Source organism: Pristiophorus japonicus, chromosome 4 (genome assembly GCF_044704955.1).
Source record: "Pristiophorus japonicus isolate sPriJap1 chromosome 4, sPriJap1.hap1, whole genome shotgun sequence".
Classification (NCBI taxonomy): Eukaryota; Metazoa; Chordata; class Chondrichthyes; family Pristiophoridae; genus Pristiophorus; species Pristiophorus japonicus.
This window is the reverse complement of record NC_091980.1, coordinates 270,948,774-270,964,741: the sequence shown is the minus strand read 5'-3', so window position 1 is coordinate 270,964,741 and position 15,968 is coordinate 270,948,774. Positions and strand designations below refer to the sequence as shown.

The 15,968-nt window shown below is 44.2% G+C and overlaps 1 protein-coding gene across 2 annotated transcripts in view; it reads right to left on the bottom strand.

Moving 5' to 3' along the window:
• snapc1b (small nuclear RNA activating complex, polypeptide 1b) overlaps positions 1 to 15,647 on the bottom strand; it is a 56,869-nt gene extending 41,222 nt beyond the window's left edge. For both annotated transcript variants that reach the window (XM_070879473.1, XM_070879474.1), the window contains exons 1-2: positions 15,487 to 15,647; positions 7,848 to 8,012 (exon numbers count right to left, since the gene is read on the bottom strand). In XM_070879473.1, the coding sequence (XP_070735574.1) occupies positions 7,848 to 7,975 (128 nt within the window). In that variant the 5' untranslated portion in view covers positions 7,976 to 8,012; positions 15,487 to 15,647. The remainder of the gene's footprint in view (positions 1 to 7,847; positions 8,013 to 15,486) is intronic.
• Positions 15,648 to 15,968: the final 321 nt, after the last annotated feature.

Here is a 15,968-nt window from a genome sequence, read left to right as displayed (position 1 = left end):
ACTTTCTCGTGCTAGCCTACAAATGACCAGATTCACTGAATTCAATTTCACAACTCGTCATGGCAAAATTTGAACATTTGACCTCTGGGTTGCTAGTCCAGTATCATAACCAAAATGCTTGTGCCCATAATTACTGTACTTGGATATCCAAATGGATACCTATTTAATGAAGGCCAATATATTTACATTAATTTTATATCAATATCAAATCCTGACTTTACACTACACCAGCAGCAAAAGTTCAAGGTTTTGGTGCTTTTAAATTTGATTATATAAAAACTACAATTTTTAATACACAACAATCTTTGAACTTTTGAGAAGCTGGTTACTTGCTGATAATACAAATGGGCTCTTGGAGCTTCCCTGGAGTCCCAGTTAGTAAAAGGGAATTAAATAAATACTTGAAGGTGAAATAATTGCAGGGATAGGTGGAAAGAGCATGTGAGTGGGACTAACTGGATTGCTCTTCTAAAAGAACCGGCGCCGACTCGATAGGTCGAATAGCCTCCTTCAGTGCTGTATTATTCTATCATAGTGTGGCTGAGCCATTCAACAGAGAAGATTCCAGGTTCAATAGCTGGTCTGTGTGGAGTTAGCTAATTGTAACTGGGTGGCAGGAGTGTGAATGTTTGAAAATGTATAGAGACATTGAAGTTGAGAACGTGGGAATTATATATGGACAGTATAAGCTAACAAAGAATTCATGGAGGAATAGCCATGAAAATCTCAGACTCGAGACTGCAAAATGTTACAATACCAACACAGCTTGAAAAAAAAAACCCCACAGCTTGCAAAAAACCTCAAGGTCTTATTAGATCATGTTATTAACCTGAAACATTAACAGAAGGTCTTTGTTTAAAATCAGATCATACTTAGGTCGGCTTATAAGTGGACAAAGGGAAAGAGGGATCAAAGAGGATAGGCTGAACTAGGATGTCACTCTAATTGTATCTTGTTATCTTTTACCGAAAATGTATAACCGTCGTCCCTTTACATTGTAACGTCACTTTGTCCGTAGGAAGTGAGTGCGATCTATCAGAGTTGCATTCCTTCTGTCTGATAAGGTCCCCGATCGGGATTTGCTTTTTAAATAAAAGCTTGCTTTGTTTAAAGCACAATCGATATTCGACTCAGTGATTTCACTGAACCAGATTGAGGGAAAAGAATCCAGAAATCAACATTTGGTGTCAGAAGTGGGATCTCAAAGGACGACTGCCAAAAACTTGCGAATTAAGAGCCAGACTAGCCTTGGACGAGACAAGGGGAAAGTGGCCACTGGAGTAAGTATACTTTCAATACTGCTCCAGTTTCCCCCGGTTTCAAACGTCTGAGGAAAGTTTAGCCACTCGCTGGTTCTCAGGTAGTGTCTGAACGAGATCCAGGACAATCTGGTGAATACCTTTCAAACTTAGAATAGGGATAGAGATAGGGAAATTGCGCGGTGACACAAACCAAGCGGCGACTCGGAAAGATAGGTTAGAATAGGTAAGTCTACCAGGGTTCGAGGCCCAGTGTCTGTGTGGGTTCGAGGCCCAAGTAAAACCGCGCGGCAACGCGGAGAGAGAGAGAATCGCGCGAACCGTGTAGGGAAACGCGGAGGTTAGGGAATTGCGTAAAATTAAGCCGCGGGACTGTGTAAATTTTAAATTGTACTTACGCCAGGTACGGCGTCGATCTTGTATATCACTTGGTCCACCTAGGCTCTGGGTAAGATAACTGAAACCACCATGGGGCGACGTGGAGACAATCAGGACTAATTAGGACCCTGATCCAACGTGCGGCGACACAGGATGGGTAATTTAGATAAAACTACGAATTCCCTGAAAGGTCATGGATCCAAAAATAGAGCCGGCCAAAACAATTAATAGAAAAGAAGAGAGACTCTTGTGAACGTCTGTTTTAAATGAGAAATGCTTGTGTGATTTTTACTGTGGAAAAAAAGCCGGGGAGTTGTGGTTTGTTTTAGCTCCACCCACTTTTCCAAAGAGAAAAAAAGTTTTTTTAACCCTTCGTAGTGTTGTCCTGTATGTGGGAAGTTTAAGAGTGTGAACCTTATTGAATTAAGTATATTCGGATGATAAGTTACGGAGCCAGGAAATGCACAAAGGATAGGTTTGTTGAGTATAAAAAAAAAGAAAAAAATACATGGTCCCAGTGGTTAAAAAAGGATTTGACATGATTACTTACTTGTTGAAAGAAAACATTCAGAGAAGGCACAGCAAAACAACTGAGATGGATTCAAAAGGATTCAAAAAAAATATTATATTAAATAACACGACCTTGAGGCTGGAACAATTGAGATAACGAAAAGCAGTCCACAGCCTACGTGCCAGACTTCCCTCTAGTTATGGAAAAGATGAAAAAGAGAAGAAGTAACGTACTAAATAGGTGCTGAAAGAAAAAAAAAATGTTCTGAGATTTTAAATTATGAGAAAAGTTCCATTGCAGTCTGAAAAAAAATGCATCACTCCTGTCGAGTTGGCAGAAAAACTCCATTAAATTACGGCTTTCATTGACAGAAGGAGAACATATTAAAAACCGTAGACGTCTTAAAGAAAGAGTGCACGCACGACAAACGTACTCAGAGTTCCACTGGGACCTCTGAGAAAGGTATCGATAGACTATGTAGTTAAAATGGTTGGCTTTGCATTGACCGAGGCTGATGACGAAATTGAATTTCAGTAAACAAATAGCTATTAAAAATGTGTGGTCTCGTTTTAAATCAATTAAAAAAATATCTTTGGCAAGTACTTGAATAAGAAGTTAAAAAATATTGGAGTTTAATCAAATGCTGCCTTTCCTGATAAGATTTTTTTTCAAATGGTTACGTGAAGTCACGTAATGACATCAGGTCTTCTTACAAACCTGTAAAGGAGTTAACCCTTTCCATTGACAGCCATTTCATACTGAACATTATTAATTTGGATTTCTTAATAGAAAAAAGACTCACCTAAGAGAGGAATGGTGCGATAGTAAGAATAAAAATAAAAACAGAACTAGCTTATGTAATAATACTTGCCTGATACAATAAAGAAATAGATACTCAAACAAAACAAACTGAAGAGTTAAAAGACTAAGATAAATAAGCTGAAAGGGATCCACAAACCCAACTTAACCCTGACCTCCGATTTCACGGAGTGACCTTGACATGCATGGATATAATGCAGAATCAAGGGACCTGTGGGCCCTGGTAAAGCAAACCCTGAGCCCAACTGAGCATGCCTGATTTCTAACTCACCTAGGATGTGCTACTCATGATGCATTGTTGGTTGCTCACCCTAACGATGTCCAGGATTGCCTAAACGCTATCTTTAATGCTCTCACCACGACCCTTCAGAAGCCCATCAGTATGGCCGCAGTATTAGAAACTAAACCCAAACGAGAAGAAACTGCCAATGAATTCATGGAAAGATTTATTGAAATATACGGAAGTCAATCAGGAGATAATGCCTTCAGGGCAGGAGAGGATTCTCCTCAATTCTGCGCTATCCTACTTCAGTGCCTGCCCTATTCGGTTGCTCACGCTATCCGGACAAATAATATGAATTGGGCAGATAACAGTAAAGCCCAGATGGAAAGGGCAGTTAAATATTATTGGCAGGAAAAGAAAGGAGAGGGGGGAGGTGCGCTCCCAACCCGGGTCAAGACTGAATACGTCACTAGAAAGGAAGAGCCGCCTCGGGTGGAAGGACCAAAACCCGACCCAAGGGGATACCAGATGGAACCGCAGTGTTGCGTGCAGGGTTGGGTGGATAAACAGGGATACGGTTATACCAAACACCCAAATGGCCCGGGCCCTGCTAATTACAGACCGCCCTACTGTCCCCAGCCTGGTATGGGAAGAGATCGGGGCTGGGAAAGACGAGATGGATGCTTTATTTGTGGGCAAGAAGGACATTGGAATAGAAATTGTCCCTCCCGTCAGCACGAAAAAGGAAGAGGAGGAAGAGGAGGGGGGCAAGGGGGGAAAGAGGACGGGGATCTTACACTAACTTCTCCCAGAACAACCCCTTTGGCCAACCGTCCCCCGATTCGTATTGACTACGTAGCTTGATTGTGCAGGGACCCTCCCCGGATGACGAACCAATGATATTGTTAAAAATTCGGAATGAGTGACAACCCTTCTTCATAGATACGGGAGCCTTCATGTCTTCTGTACAATCAAAGCTTAAACTCCCCGCCTTCACTGAAACACAGGGACTGTCAGGATTCCTGGGACAAGTCTCTACATTCCCGGTGTCAGAACCGGTTAAAATGGGTTACCAGGAAGAATCGGTGGAACATCGATTTGTTATCACAACCAATCTGGACTGTAACTTGATGGCTAGAGACCTCCTCTGCAAATTCCAGTTGCATTTGGAGTGTGGAGATGATGGGTTTATTGTAAAACAAGGAACCCTTAAGCGGCAGTATTATACCACTAGAACCCCTCAGTGGTGGTCTCTGGACCTGCCGCAGGCACCCTATCACGTGACCCTAGCATACGATCCCAGTGGAATCAGGACCTGCAGAACTTTTATCAGGATCACGAAGGGGAAGTGAAGGAAATTCTATTAAGGGCTAGAGTGACTGGACCGGAAGGGAAGGTAGATGAACAGCCCCCAACGGTGGCACCACATATTACTCGTGAAGTATTACCTCCCCACCACGCTAAAGATTTTGGAGTTATGGTGCGCCAGGCTATAGACGAGGCTGACCCTACCAGCCAGGATGTGCAAATTGTAAAACATGGCCGAACAGTCCAATTCCACGGGGACCCCGAGAAAGTCTTAACGACTCTGCAGCATCATACTGGCTCTGACATACCTGACTATGTGGATCCTCATGTGTGGGCAGAGGACCCCTCTCAAGTGGGTTATACTCCCATTGATCCGATTGAGATCCCAGTGCAGGGCAATGTGGACTGGCCCTCTATCCGACAGTACCCGCTGAAATCACAGGCAATACCAAGTATCCACCGAGCTTTGGAGGCTAGCCGAGTTGAACCAATTTGCCAGTTTCCAGTCCCTAGCACGGCTAAACAAATGCGCCAGTGGTTGGGGATGATCAATTACTGCAGATCCTGGATCCCTAATGTTGCCCTGATGACTAAGCACCTCACCCCGTATACAAATAAGGAAGGCAGCTTTGAAATAGAAACCGCAGACGTCCAAGCCTTTAAGGAACTAAAGACAGCCCTGCTGCAAGCTCCGGCTTTGGGCCGACCCCTCTACGACCGGCCCTTTCAACTGTATTGTACAATCCTGAAAGACTGTGCTACTGCTGTCTTTACTCAGAAACACGGGGATAAGCATAGGCCTGTTGCCTACTACTCTTCCAAAATAGACCCCGTTGCCTTGAAGGAAGAACCCAGTCATGATTGTTTATCTTTAATTCAAGAGGTCTCATCAGTCAGGGAAGATTTAGTTGATGTACCAATGGAAGATCCAGACTGCATTATGTATGTTGACGGAAGTTCTTCTATTAATCCAGAAGGTACACGAATCTCAGGATACGCCATAGTAAACCAGGAGAATCAGGTCTTGGAATCTACCGCCTTTGAAACTGCCTATTCTGCCCAACAAGCTGAACTATTCGCCCTCACCCGAGCCTGTATCTTGGCCAAAGACCTCAAAGTCAATATCTATACCGACTCTAGGTATGCCTTTAGGGTGGCCCATGATTTCGGACAATTATGGAAAAATAGGGGATTCCTAACCTCACAGGGGAATGAGATATCCCATAAGCAACTAGTATGTGATTTGTTGCAAGCCCTCATGCTCCCCAAGCACATTGCCATTGTTAAAAGTACCACCCACACCACCGGAAAATCCCCGGTTGATATAGGGAACCACTGTGCTGACAAAGAGGCTAAACAGGCCTCTCGTGACCAACAGATGGTAGCGCCCAAAATGATGAATCAGACTAAAAATCCTGCAAAGGATAAGTTAGCCTCGGAAAAACCAATGTCAACCATCCAAGATGTTATTAAAGCACAGGAGGACGCTCCTGAAAAAGAAAAACTGTTGTGGAAAAATTATGGATGTACTTATGACAATGGTTCTAAACTCTGGACCACTCCCGCGGAACAGACTTGCATGTCTGACGAGTTGGCTCTATGGGTTATTGAATGTATGCATTTTGCTACTCATTGTGGAGCAAGGACCACGAGTGACACACTTTTGGCTACTTGGTGGCACCCTAGACTCCAGGCGCTCGCCCAGAACATCAGTAGTCGTTGCCTGGTTTGCCAGCAACATAATCCAGGGAAGGGAGTCCCCTGTGATTGGGGTAAAACGCCCCTACCCGAAGGTCCCTTTGAGACATTTCAGTTGGACTACATTGAGTTGCAAAAAGTTCAGTGTTACAAATATGTGTTAGTAATAGTAGATGTGTTTAGCAGATGGATTGAAGCCTACCCTACCCTGGACAATAAGGCTCAAACTGTTGTTAAGGTGTTAATGAGGGAAATTGTTCCTACTTATGGTATCTCAGCTCGACTGATGACCACCTATGTTCTTTCTCTGACTCAGGCTCTGCGACTAGCTCACAACCAGGTTCGAGAGGCTCACCTCGACCTCCCAGTTTTACCCGAATCGTCCCTCGTGGTACCTGGGAAGTATGTCCTGATTAAGAAATGGATTCGGAAGGGATTAGAGCCACGATGGGAGGGGCCTTTTCAGGTGTTACTCACTATCCCCACTGCAGCCAAGGTTGAGGGGAAAACTGCTTGGGTTCACCTGCACCACTGCAAGCTCACCACCCTCTAACGAACCTATTTTACTGGTTATTCTAATTCCTGTTTCTGTTCCAGATTTCCTCTTCTCCATAGCTGAACAAGACCATTGGCATCCTAATTGGAACATGGGTCCCGAGGAGACCAGTTTGAACTTTTACCCGTAGTGATAGACAGCCAGCTACACCAACGGTGACCTGAGAAGAGAGACGGGAAAACCGAACTCTTTTAATCAGCAAAATATCCTAAGTGTAATCATGGAATGATAAAAGGGGGGAATGTGAATGTTTGAAAGTGTATAGAGACATTGAAGTTGAGAACGTGGGAATTATATATGGACAGTATCAGCTAACAAAGAATTCATGGAGGAATAGCCATGAAAATCTCAGACTCGAGACTGCAAAATGTTACAATACCAACACAGCTTGAAAAAAAAAACCCCACAGCTTGCAAAAAACCTCAAGGTCTTATTAGATCATGTTATTAACCTGAAACATTAACAGAAGGTCTTTGTTTAAAATCAGACCATACTTAGGTCGGCTTATAAGTGGACAAAGGGAAAGAGGGATCAAAGAGGATAGGCTGAACTAGGATGTCACTCTAATTGTATCTTGTTATCTTTTACCGAAAATGTATAACCATCGTCCCTTTACATTGTAACGTCACTTTGTCCGTAGGAAGTGAGTGCGATCTATCAGAGTTGCATTCCTTCTGTCTGATAAGGTCCCCGATCGGGATTTGCTTTTTAAATAAAAGCTTGCTTTGTTTAAAGCACAATCGGTATTCGACTCAGTGATTTCACTGAACCAGATTGAGGGAAAAGAATCCAGAAATCAACAGGAGCACCTGGCCTCACAGCCTCTGATCTAGGCAGCACAAAAATCAGCTCGCTTCACCTCCTGACCGCTTCTGGAATGCGCTCATGAATGATCAGGGGAGAACTGGATCAGGCTCAGAGATGATGCATCATGCACTTATATAGACTGTCAACAGTCACTGCGTTAGCTCACACATGAATACAGGTCATTTGGGCAAGACACTGGTGGATAACAAACATCTTTGGAAGCATAGCCCAGCAGCAGTCAATGCATTCAGGGGAGAGAATTGTTCAAGAAAACAAAAAGGTTCTTACTAAAAGATAGTGGAGAACTTCATGTCCCTCCAGATAGCCGAGAACTCCTCATACCGCACACTTTCAGTCTGCTGAAAGTGCAACAGCAACCTCTCCAAATCAGTCTTCAAGCCAACTGTCAATGACATGGTTTCCTCTTCTGCAAAGACTTCAGTCAAAGATAGTCTGCAGGCAAACAAAGATCAAAATAAGATACATTTAAGGCGGGGGGGAGGAACAGTGAACATATTGGCCTAGAAATCCCGGTCAGCTGCTTCCCGCGGGCGATCGGCTAAAAAAGTTAAAAAAGATGCGCACTTACCTGAAGCTGATGTGCCCACGAGAGATCCTGGTCCTGAGGCCTCCACTGACTGCGCAACGCAGCATGTGCACATCAGGATGTCCGCAGAGCTGGAGCTACAGTCACATGGCTCTAGGCAGCAAATTCAGGAACAGTATGTACGCATTCATAATAATGGGAACTCCGTAAGATGGATTCCCATTATGATTGAGAAACCCCCCCAAATACCCAAAACACTAAAAAAAATAAAAAATGCACCACATATATAACATTAATTTAAATTAAAGTTATCTATGTCTTATAAAAAAAAATATTTTCCCGATTTAAAAAAGTTTTTTTAATTATGGTTTAAAATAAACTTACCGCAGTGGGGAGGGTTTTTAAACAATAAAAGTGTTTTTTTAATTTTATTTTATGATGTTTGTGTGTGTTTTAAAACTCTCACACCTGTAAAAGTAGGCTATGTGCCTGCTTTTATCAGGCGCAAGAGTTTTGAGGACATTTGCTGGGCAAAATATGGGTAAATACCGCAATCTTGCCCATGCGAATGTCCTCGCGCCCAAGATACGGAAGATCTGTCAAGCCAGAAACTTGACAGATCAAAAAAGCCGGTTTTCAGCGCATGCGCATAGCGCACTGAAAACCGGCTTTTGCGATGCCTTCCCGGGTCCGTACACACTCAGTGTGGATCTGGGGAGGCCGGGATTTCCAGGCCATTGTTTGTGCAAAACACGAGTAGCTAATTACCTACTTTTTAAAATAACATGGTGAAATCTCAGTGGTTCAACAAGCTTATTAGCCAATGTGTAGCTGAGCCACACAGTCCAGGAAGGTTCAATGGCAGATTGTGCCAAGTCAGTTCGTATCGGTCAGGGCAGTTGTCAATGGTAAAAGCAAGGCGTGGCTGAGCCAGTCAATTAAGAAGGGTTCACATTCAATTGCAGGTCCATGTTAGGTTCGCTGGCCTTAGTGTCTCTGGGTTAAGGAGGAGAACAAAAATAAACTAACTCAGGTTTCCTACCTAGTAACCACTGCTGGAAGTTTGAGTGTTTTGACATTGGGTGACATAAAATGTCTGCCATAGACATAGACATAGAAAATAGGTGCAGGAGTAGGCCATTCAGCACTTGGAGCCTGCACCACCATCCGGTAAGATCATGGCTGATCATCCCCCCCAGTATCCCTTTCCTGCTTTCTCTCCATACCCCTTGATCCCTTTAGCCGTAAGGGCCATATCCAACGCCCTCTTGAATATATCCAATGAACTGGCATCAATAACTCTCTGCGGCAGGGAATTCCACAGGTTAACAACTCTCTGCGTGAAGAAGTTTCTCCTCATCTCAGTCTTAAATGGCCTACCCCTTATCCTAAGACTGTGTCCCCTGGTTCTGGACTTCCCCCAACATCGGGAACAATCTAACCGCTTCTAACCTGTCCCGTCAGAATCTTGAACGTTTCTATGAGATCCCCTCTCATCCTTCTAAACTCCAATGTATAAAGGCCCAGTTGATCCAGTCTCTCCCAGGAAGCAGTCTGGTGAACCTTTGCTGCACTCCCTCAATAGCAAGAATGTCCTTCCTCAGATTAGGAGACCAAAATTGAACACAATATTCCAGGTGAGGCCTCACCAAGGCCCTGTACAACTGCAGTAAGACCTCCCTGCTCCTATACGCAAATCCCCCAGCTATGAAGGCCAACATACCATTTGTCTTCTTTACTGCCTGCTGCACCTGCATGCCAACTTTCAATGACTGATGAACCATGACACCCAGGTCTCGTTGCACCTCCCCTTTTCCTAATCATTATTACAATATGATGCAGCAACCAGATGCAGAATTCATACATATGCTGTTTGCCTGCCCAGCTTGTCACTTAAGATGGAACACCTTACTTCGTCACAATGTAGTCTGAGTATCACTACCAATTCAAAGTAAAGACTCAAATCACAATCACAAAGGAGGCGGTACTCAGTAAGATAATGGGACTAAAGGTGGATAAATCCCCTGGACCTGATGGCTTGCATCCTAGGGTCTTAAGAAAAGTAGTGGCAGAGATAATGGATGCATTGGCTGTAATTTACCAAAATTCCCTAGATTCTGGGGAGGTCCCAGCAGACTGGAAAACTGCAAATGTAATGCCCCTATTTAAAAACGGAGGCAGACAAAAAGCAGGAAACTATAGACCAGTTAGCCTAACATCTGTGGTTAGGAAGATGTTGGAATCCATTATTAAAGAAGCAGTAGCAGGACATTTGCAAAAGCAAAATTTGGTCAAGCAGAGTCAGCGTGGATTTATGAAGGGGAAGTCATGTTTGACAAATTTGCTAGAATTCTTTGAGGATGTAACGAACAGGGTGGATAAAGGGGAACCAGTGGATGTCGTGTATTTGGACTTCCAGCAGGCATTTGACAAGGTGCCACATAAAAGGTTTCTGCACAAGATAACAGATCACGGGGTTGGGGTTAGTATATTAGCATGGATAGAGGATTGGCTAACGAACAGAAAACAAAGAGTAGGGATAAATGGTTCATTCTCAGGTTGTCAATCAGTCACCAGTGGGGTACCGCAGGGATCAGTGCTGGGACCCCAACTATTTACAATCTATATTAACGACTTGGAGGAAGGGACCGAGTGTAACGTAGCCAAGTTTGCCGACAATACAAAGGTGGGAGGTAAAGCAATGTGTGAGGAGGACACACAAAATCTGCAAAAGGACATAGACAGGCTAAGTGACTGGACAAAAATTTGGCAGATGGAGTGTAATGTTGGAAGGTGTGAGGTCATGCACTTTGGCAGAAAAAAAATCCAAGAGCAAGTTATTATTTAAATGGAGAAAGATTGCAAAGTGCTGCAGTACAGTGGGATCTGGGGGTACTTGTGCATGAAACACAAAAGGTTAGTATGCAGGTACAGCAAGTGATCAGGAAGGCCAATGGAATCTTGGCCTTTATTGCAAAGGGGATGGAGTATAAAAGCAGGGAAGTCTTGCTACAGTTGTACAAGTTTTACAAGGTATTGGTGAGGCCACACCTGGAATACTATGTGCAGTTTTGGTTTTCATATTTACGAAAGGATATACTTGCTTTGGAGGCAGTTCAGAGAAGGTTCACTAGGTTGATTCCAGAGATGAGGGGGTTGACTTATGAGAAAAGGTGGAATCGGTTGGGCCTCTACTCATTGGAATTCTGAAGAATGAGAGGTGATCTAATCGAAACGTCTAAGATTATGAGGGGGCTTGACAAGAAGGGGGCTTGACAAGAAGGATGCAGAGAGGATGTTTCCACTGATAGAAGAGACTAGAACTAGGGGGCATAATCTTAGAATAAGGGGCCACCCATTTAAAACTGAGATGAGGAGAAATTTCTTCTCTGAGGGTTGTGGATCTGTGGAATTCGCTGCCTCAGAGAGCTGTGGAAGCTGGGACATTGAATAAATTTAAGACAGAAATAGACAGTTTCTTAAACGATAAGGGAATAAGGGGTTATGGAGAGCGGGCAGGGAAGTGGACCTGAGTCCATGATCAGATCAGCCACAATCGTATTGAATGGCGGAGCAGGCTTGAGGGGCCGTATGGCCTTTTCCTGTTCCTATTTCTTATGTTCTTATGTTAAGTGAAAGATAAGGATGGATGTGACCATGCTATTTGATATTGGGCACATTCTCAGATCTGATCAAGGACATCTCATTGATCAAAGTTATGGCCAGAGAATGTGTTGGGAACTCATGTTAATTAACATATCAGACAGCACAAAGTTATCAAGTGATGGGACTTTGGTTTAAATCCCAATATTAGTCACTTCAAGTTTGAAAGTTAAACGAAAGGTATGCCTTTGCCTGACCCCACCAACACTTAGAAAAATGGAAAGACATTTAATCAGCACCATCCATTGATCACTGAAAGCAACAATTCTATATCTCTGACGCGGTCCCCCGGAGTCGAGATGACTTGCTGCCACACTAAAATGAGTTCCAAGGTGACTGATGGGTGGGTGATTTGTCATTCGCTCCTTCCACTGTTTATACTTGGCTTCCGCGTGCTTCCGGCAAAGAGACTCGAAGTGTTCGGCGCCTTTTCGAATGCTTCTCCTTCATTTTCAGCGGTCTTGGGCCAGGGATTCAAAAGTGTCGGTGGGGATGTTACATTTTTTCAAGGAGGCTTTGAGGGTGTCCTTGAAGCATTTTCTCTGCCCTCTTGGGGCTCGTCTACCATGACGTAGCTCAGAGTAGAGTGCTTGTTTCGGGAGTCTAGTATCGGGCATGTGGACAATGTAGCCCGTCTATAACTGATCGAGCGTGGTCGATGCTGGGGATATTGGCCTGAGAGAGAACGCCAACATTGGTGCATCTATCCTGCCAGTGAATTTGCAGGACTTTGCGGAGGTGCCTACTGTACATAGTCCATGTCTCTGAAGCACATGGGAGGGTGGGTATCACTACTGCTCTGTAGACCATGAGCTTGGTGCCGGGTTTGAGATCTCGAACACTTTTCCTCAAGCGGCCCTGGGCACACTGAAGGTGGTGTTGGACTTCGTTATCGATGTCTGCCCTTGCTGATAGTAGGCCCCCAAGATATGGGAAGAGGTCCACGTTGTCCAGGGTCTTGTCATGGATCTTGATAATCGGGGAACTGTACTGTGTGGCGGGTGCAGGTTGGTAGAGAACCTTTGTCTTACAGATGTTTAATGTAAGGCCCAGACTCTCATATACTTCAGTGAAGGGGTCAACGGTGGTTTTGAGCTCGGACACAGAGTGTGCGCAAATGCAAGTGTCATCTGCATATTGTAATTCAAAGACAAGAGGTTGGAACAACCTTGGAATTAGACTGGAGGTATCGGAGGTTGAACAATTTCTCGATTGTCCTGTAGATTAACTCCACTCCAGTGAGTATTCTATAATGTATTCAAATTAGCACACTCCATTTTAGAGACAGGGATTTACAATATAAAAATGGCTATCGTAAGAACACAAGAAATAAGAGCAGGAGTCGGCTGTTTGGGTCGTCGAGCCTGCTGTGCCATTCAGTAAGATCGTGGCTGATCATCCTCAGCTTCACCTTCCCGCCCTATTAGCATATCCCTCGATTCCCTTAATATCCAAAATCGATCTCTGTCTTGAATATACTCAATGACTGATTCTCCACAGCCCTCTGGGGTAGAGAATTCCAAAGATTCCCAGCCCTTTAAGTGAATAAATTTCTCCTCATCGCAGTCCTAAATGGCCAACCCCTTATTTTGAGACTGTGACCCCTGGTTCTACACTCCACAGCCAGAGGAAACATCCTCCTTGCATCTTCCCGGTCATGTCTGCAAATGGCACAATAGGATTTCCAAATCTAAACTGAGCACTGAGGTCATGTGCATGCCATCCAACTTCATTTCTTGTCATTGTTCCAAATAAAAAGCCAAATACTGTGGATACTTTAAATCAGAAAATGCTTGTAATATTTAGCAGATCACCCAACATCAGTGGAGAAAACAAACAAGTTAATGTTTCAGGTACATAGGAACAGGAGTAGGCCATTCAGCCCCTCGAGCCTTTTCCACCATTCACTGAGATCATGGCTGATCTGCGACCGAACTCCATATATCCACCTTTAGCCCATATCCCTTATTAGCTTTGGCTATAGAAACATAGGAGGTGCAGGCCCTTCAACACTGAGCATCGTGAAGACGACAACAGGGCCTAACTTCAGTGGTGGGAAAATTATTGGAAAAAATCCTGAAAGACAGGATAAATCTGCATTTGGAAAGGCAAGGATTAATTAGGGACAGTCAGCACGGATTTGTTACGGGAAGATCGCGTTTAACTAACCTGATTGAATTTTTTGAGGAAGTAACCAAGAGGGTCGATGAGAGTATTGCGTTCAATGTAGTATATATGGACTTTAGCAAGGCTTTTGATAAGGTCCCAAATGGTAGACTGGTCATGAAGGTTAAAGCCCATGGGATACAGGGCAAAGTGGCAAGTTGGATTCAAAATTGGCTTGGAGGCAAGAAGCAAAGCGTAATAATTGATGGATGTTTTTGTGACTGGAAGGATGTTTCCAGTGGGGCTCCGCAGGGCTCAGTACTGGGTCCCTTGCTTTTTGTGGTATTATATCAACGATTTAGATTTGAATATAGGAAGTATGATTAAGAAGTTTGCAAACGACACTAAAATTGGCTGTGTGGTTGATAATGAAGAGGAAAGTCGTGGGCTACAGGAGGATATCAATCTACTGATCAGGTGGGCAGAGCAGTGGCAAATGGAATTTAATTCAGAGAAGTGTGAGGTGATGCACTTTGGGAGGGCTAATAAGGAATGGGTATACACATTAAGCGGTAGGTCACTTAATACTGTAGATGAACAAAGGGACCTTGGAGTGCTTGTCCAGAGATCCCTGAAAGTCGCAGGCCAGGTGGATAAGGTGGTTAAGAAGGCATACGGAATGCTTGCCTTTATTGGTCGAGGCATAGAATATAAGAGCACAGAGGCTATGCTTAAATTGTATAATACTTTGGTTAAGCCACAGCTGGATGGGTCGGAGAGGAATTTTCCCATATTTTTTCTCCCTAAATTGGCCTGGGTTTTTAATCTGGTTTTTGCCTCTCCCAGGAGATCACCTGGCTCCGGTTGGGATGGAGTGTAGAATGTTTCAGCATAAAGGGTGTCGCAGTTATGTGAGGCGGACTGGTTGGGTTGGGTGCTCTTTGCCTTTCAAATATCATTGTTCATAGGTTTATATGTAACCTTTAGAGCTGCTGACCAAGGGCCATGCGGCTCTTTGTCGGCCGGCGCAGACACGGTGGGCCGAAATGGCCTCCTTCTGTGCTATAAATTTCTATGTAAGACTCCACATGCGAAACTTTAGCTTGCCGGTTCTCTCCACAGATGCTAACTAACCTGTGTATTCACCTTTATTCAAAACCGTTATGCATGTCCAAAAACAATCGAACCATCACATTTATTACCAGTCACCTAGGCTGAAACAAAAAGCATGCGTGCCCATGTAATTAGACAGATCACAAAAAAATGAAACCAGCATCCACGTTTGCCTTCAAGAAATGATCTTAACTGCAAACTGAAGATTGCAACTGGGTTTCTTGGAGAGCGAAGGCTGCTCTGGGGCCAGGACTCTGCTAACACAAGCCCCTGCTGCACAAGGCTCTGCTAACACAAGGCCCTGCTGCACAAGTCTGCTAATACCCTGCTGCACAAGTCTGCTAATACCCTGCTGCACAGTGCTAACATTATGTAGAGTTTAACAGCAACATTTCCAGCTGTGTGCACCAATAAGCTCTTTGTTTAAAGTTTCCAAAGTAGAAATCGTGCCAGGCCCGGGCCGCGGATTCACAACTGCGAAAGGCCGGGGCTACCTACCAACAAATGCAGCAGAGCCTCGGCCACCCTGGGCCCGCTGCTTTCCCGCTGGCCCGTGATCACCGGGCACTGACCAGCCGCCTCAGGGCCAGGCTCCGGCTCCGGCTCCAGGCAACCCGGTGCCGCAAATGGTCACTAGGCTACGGCACCTCGGAGGGACCGAAAACTGGAAGCGCAGTGCCGTTTGTGGCCGACAGAGGGAGTGCAGGGCAAAATAAAACTCACAACACTGATCATTGTCAAAACAATCAATCAAAGGAAAACAAAACACACTCCCATTTGAAGCAGGACACAAAAAAACTAGCACCATTTTTTTTAGAAAAAGGTCAAATAAATTGCATTTACAAACAGCAAAAGCTAAATGAAGCAAAATATATAAATCAAAGTAAATGCGACCGACAATAATTTTTTAAAAGTCTGAAAAAAGTGAAAATGTTAAAATAGAAATCCAAAGTAACAAAGGCCCACAATTACACCACAGG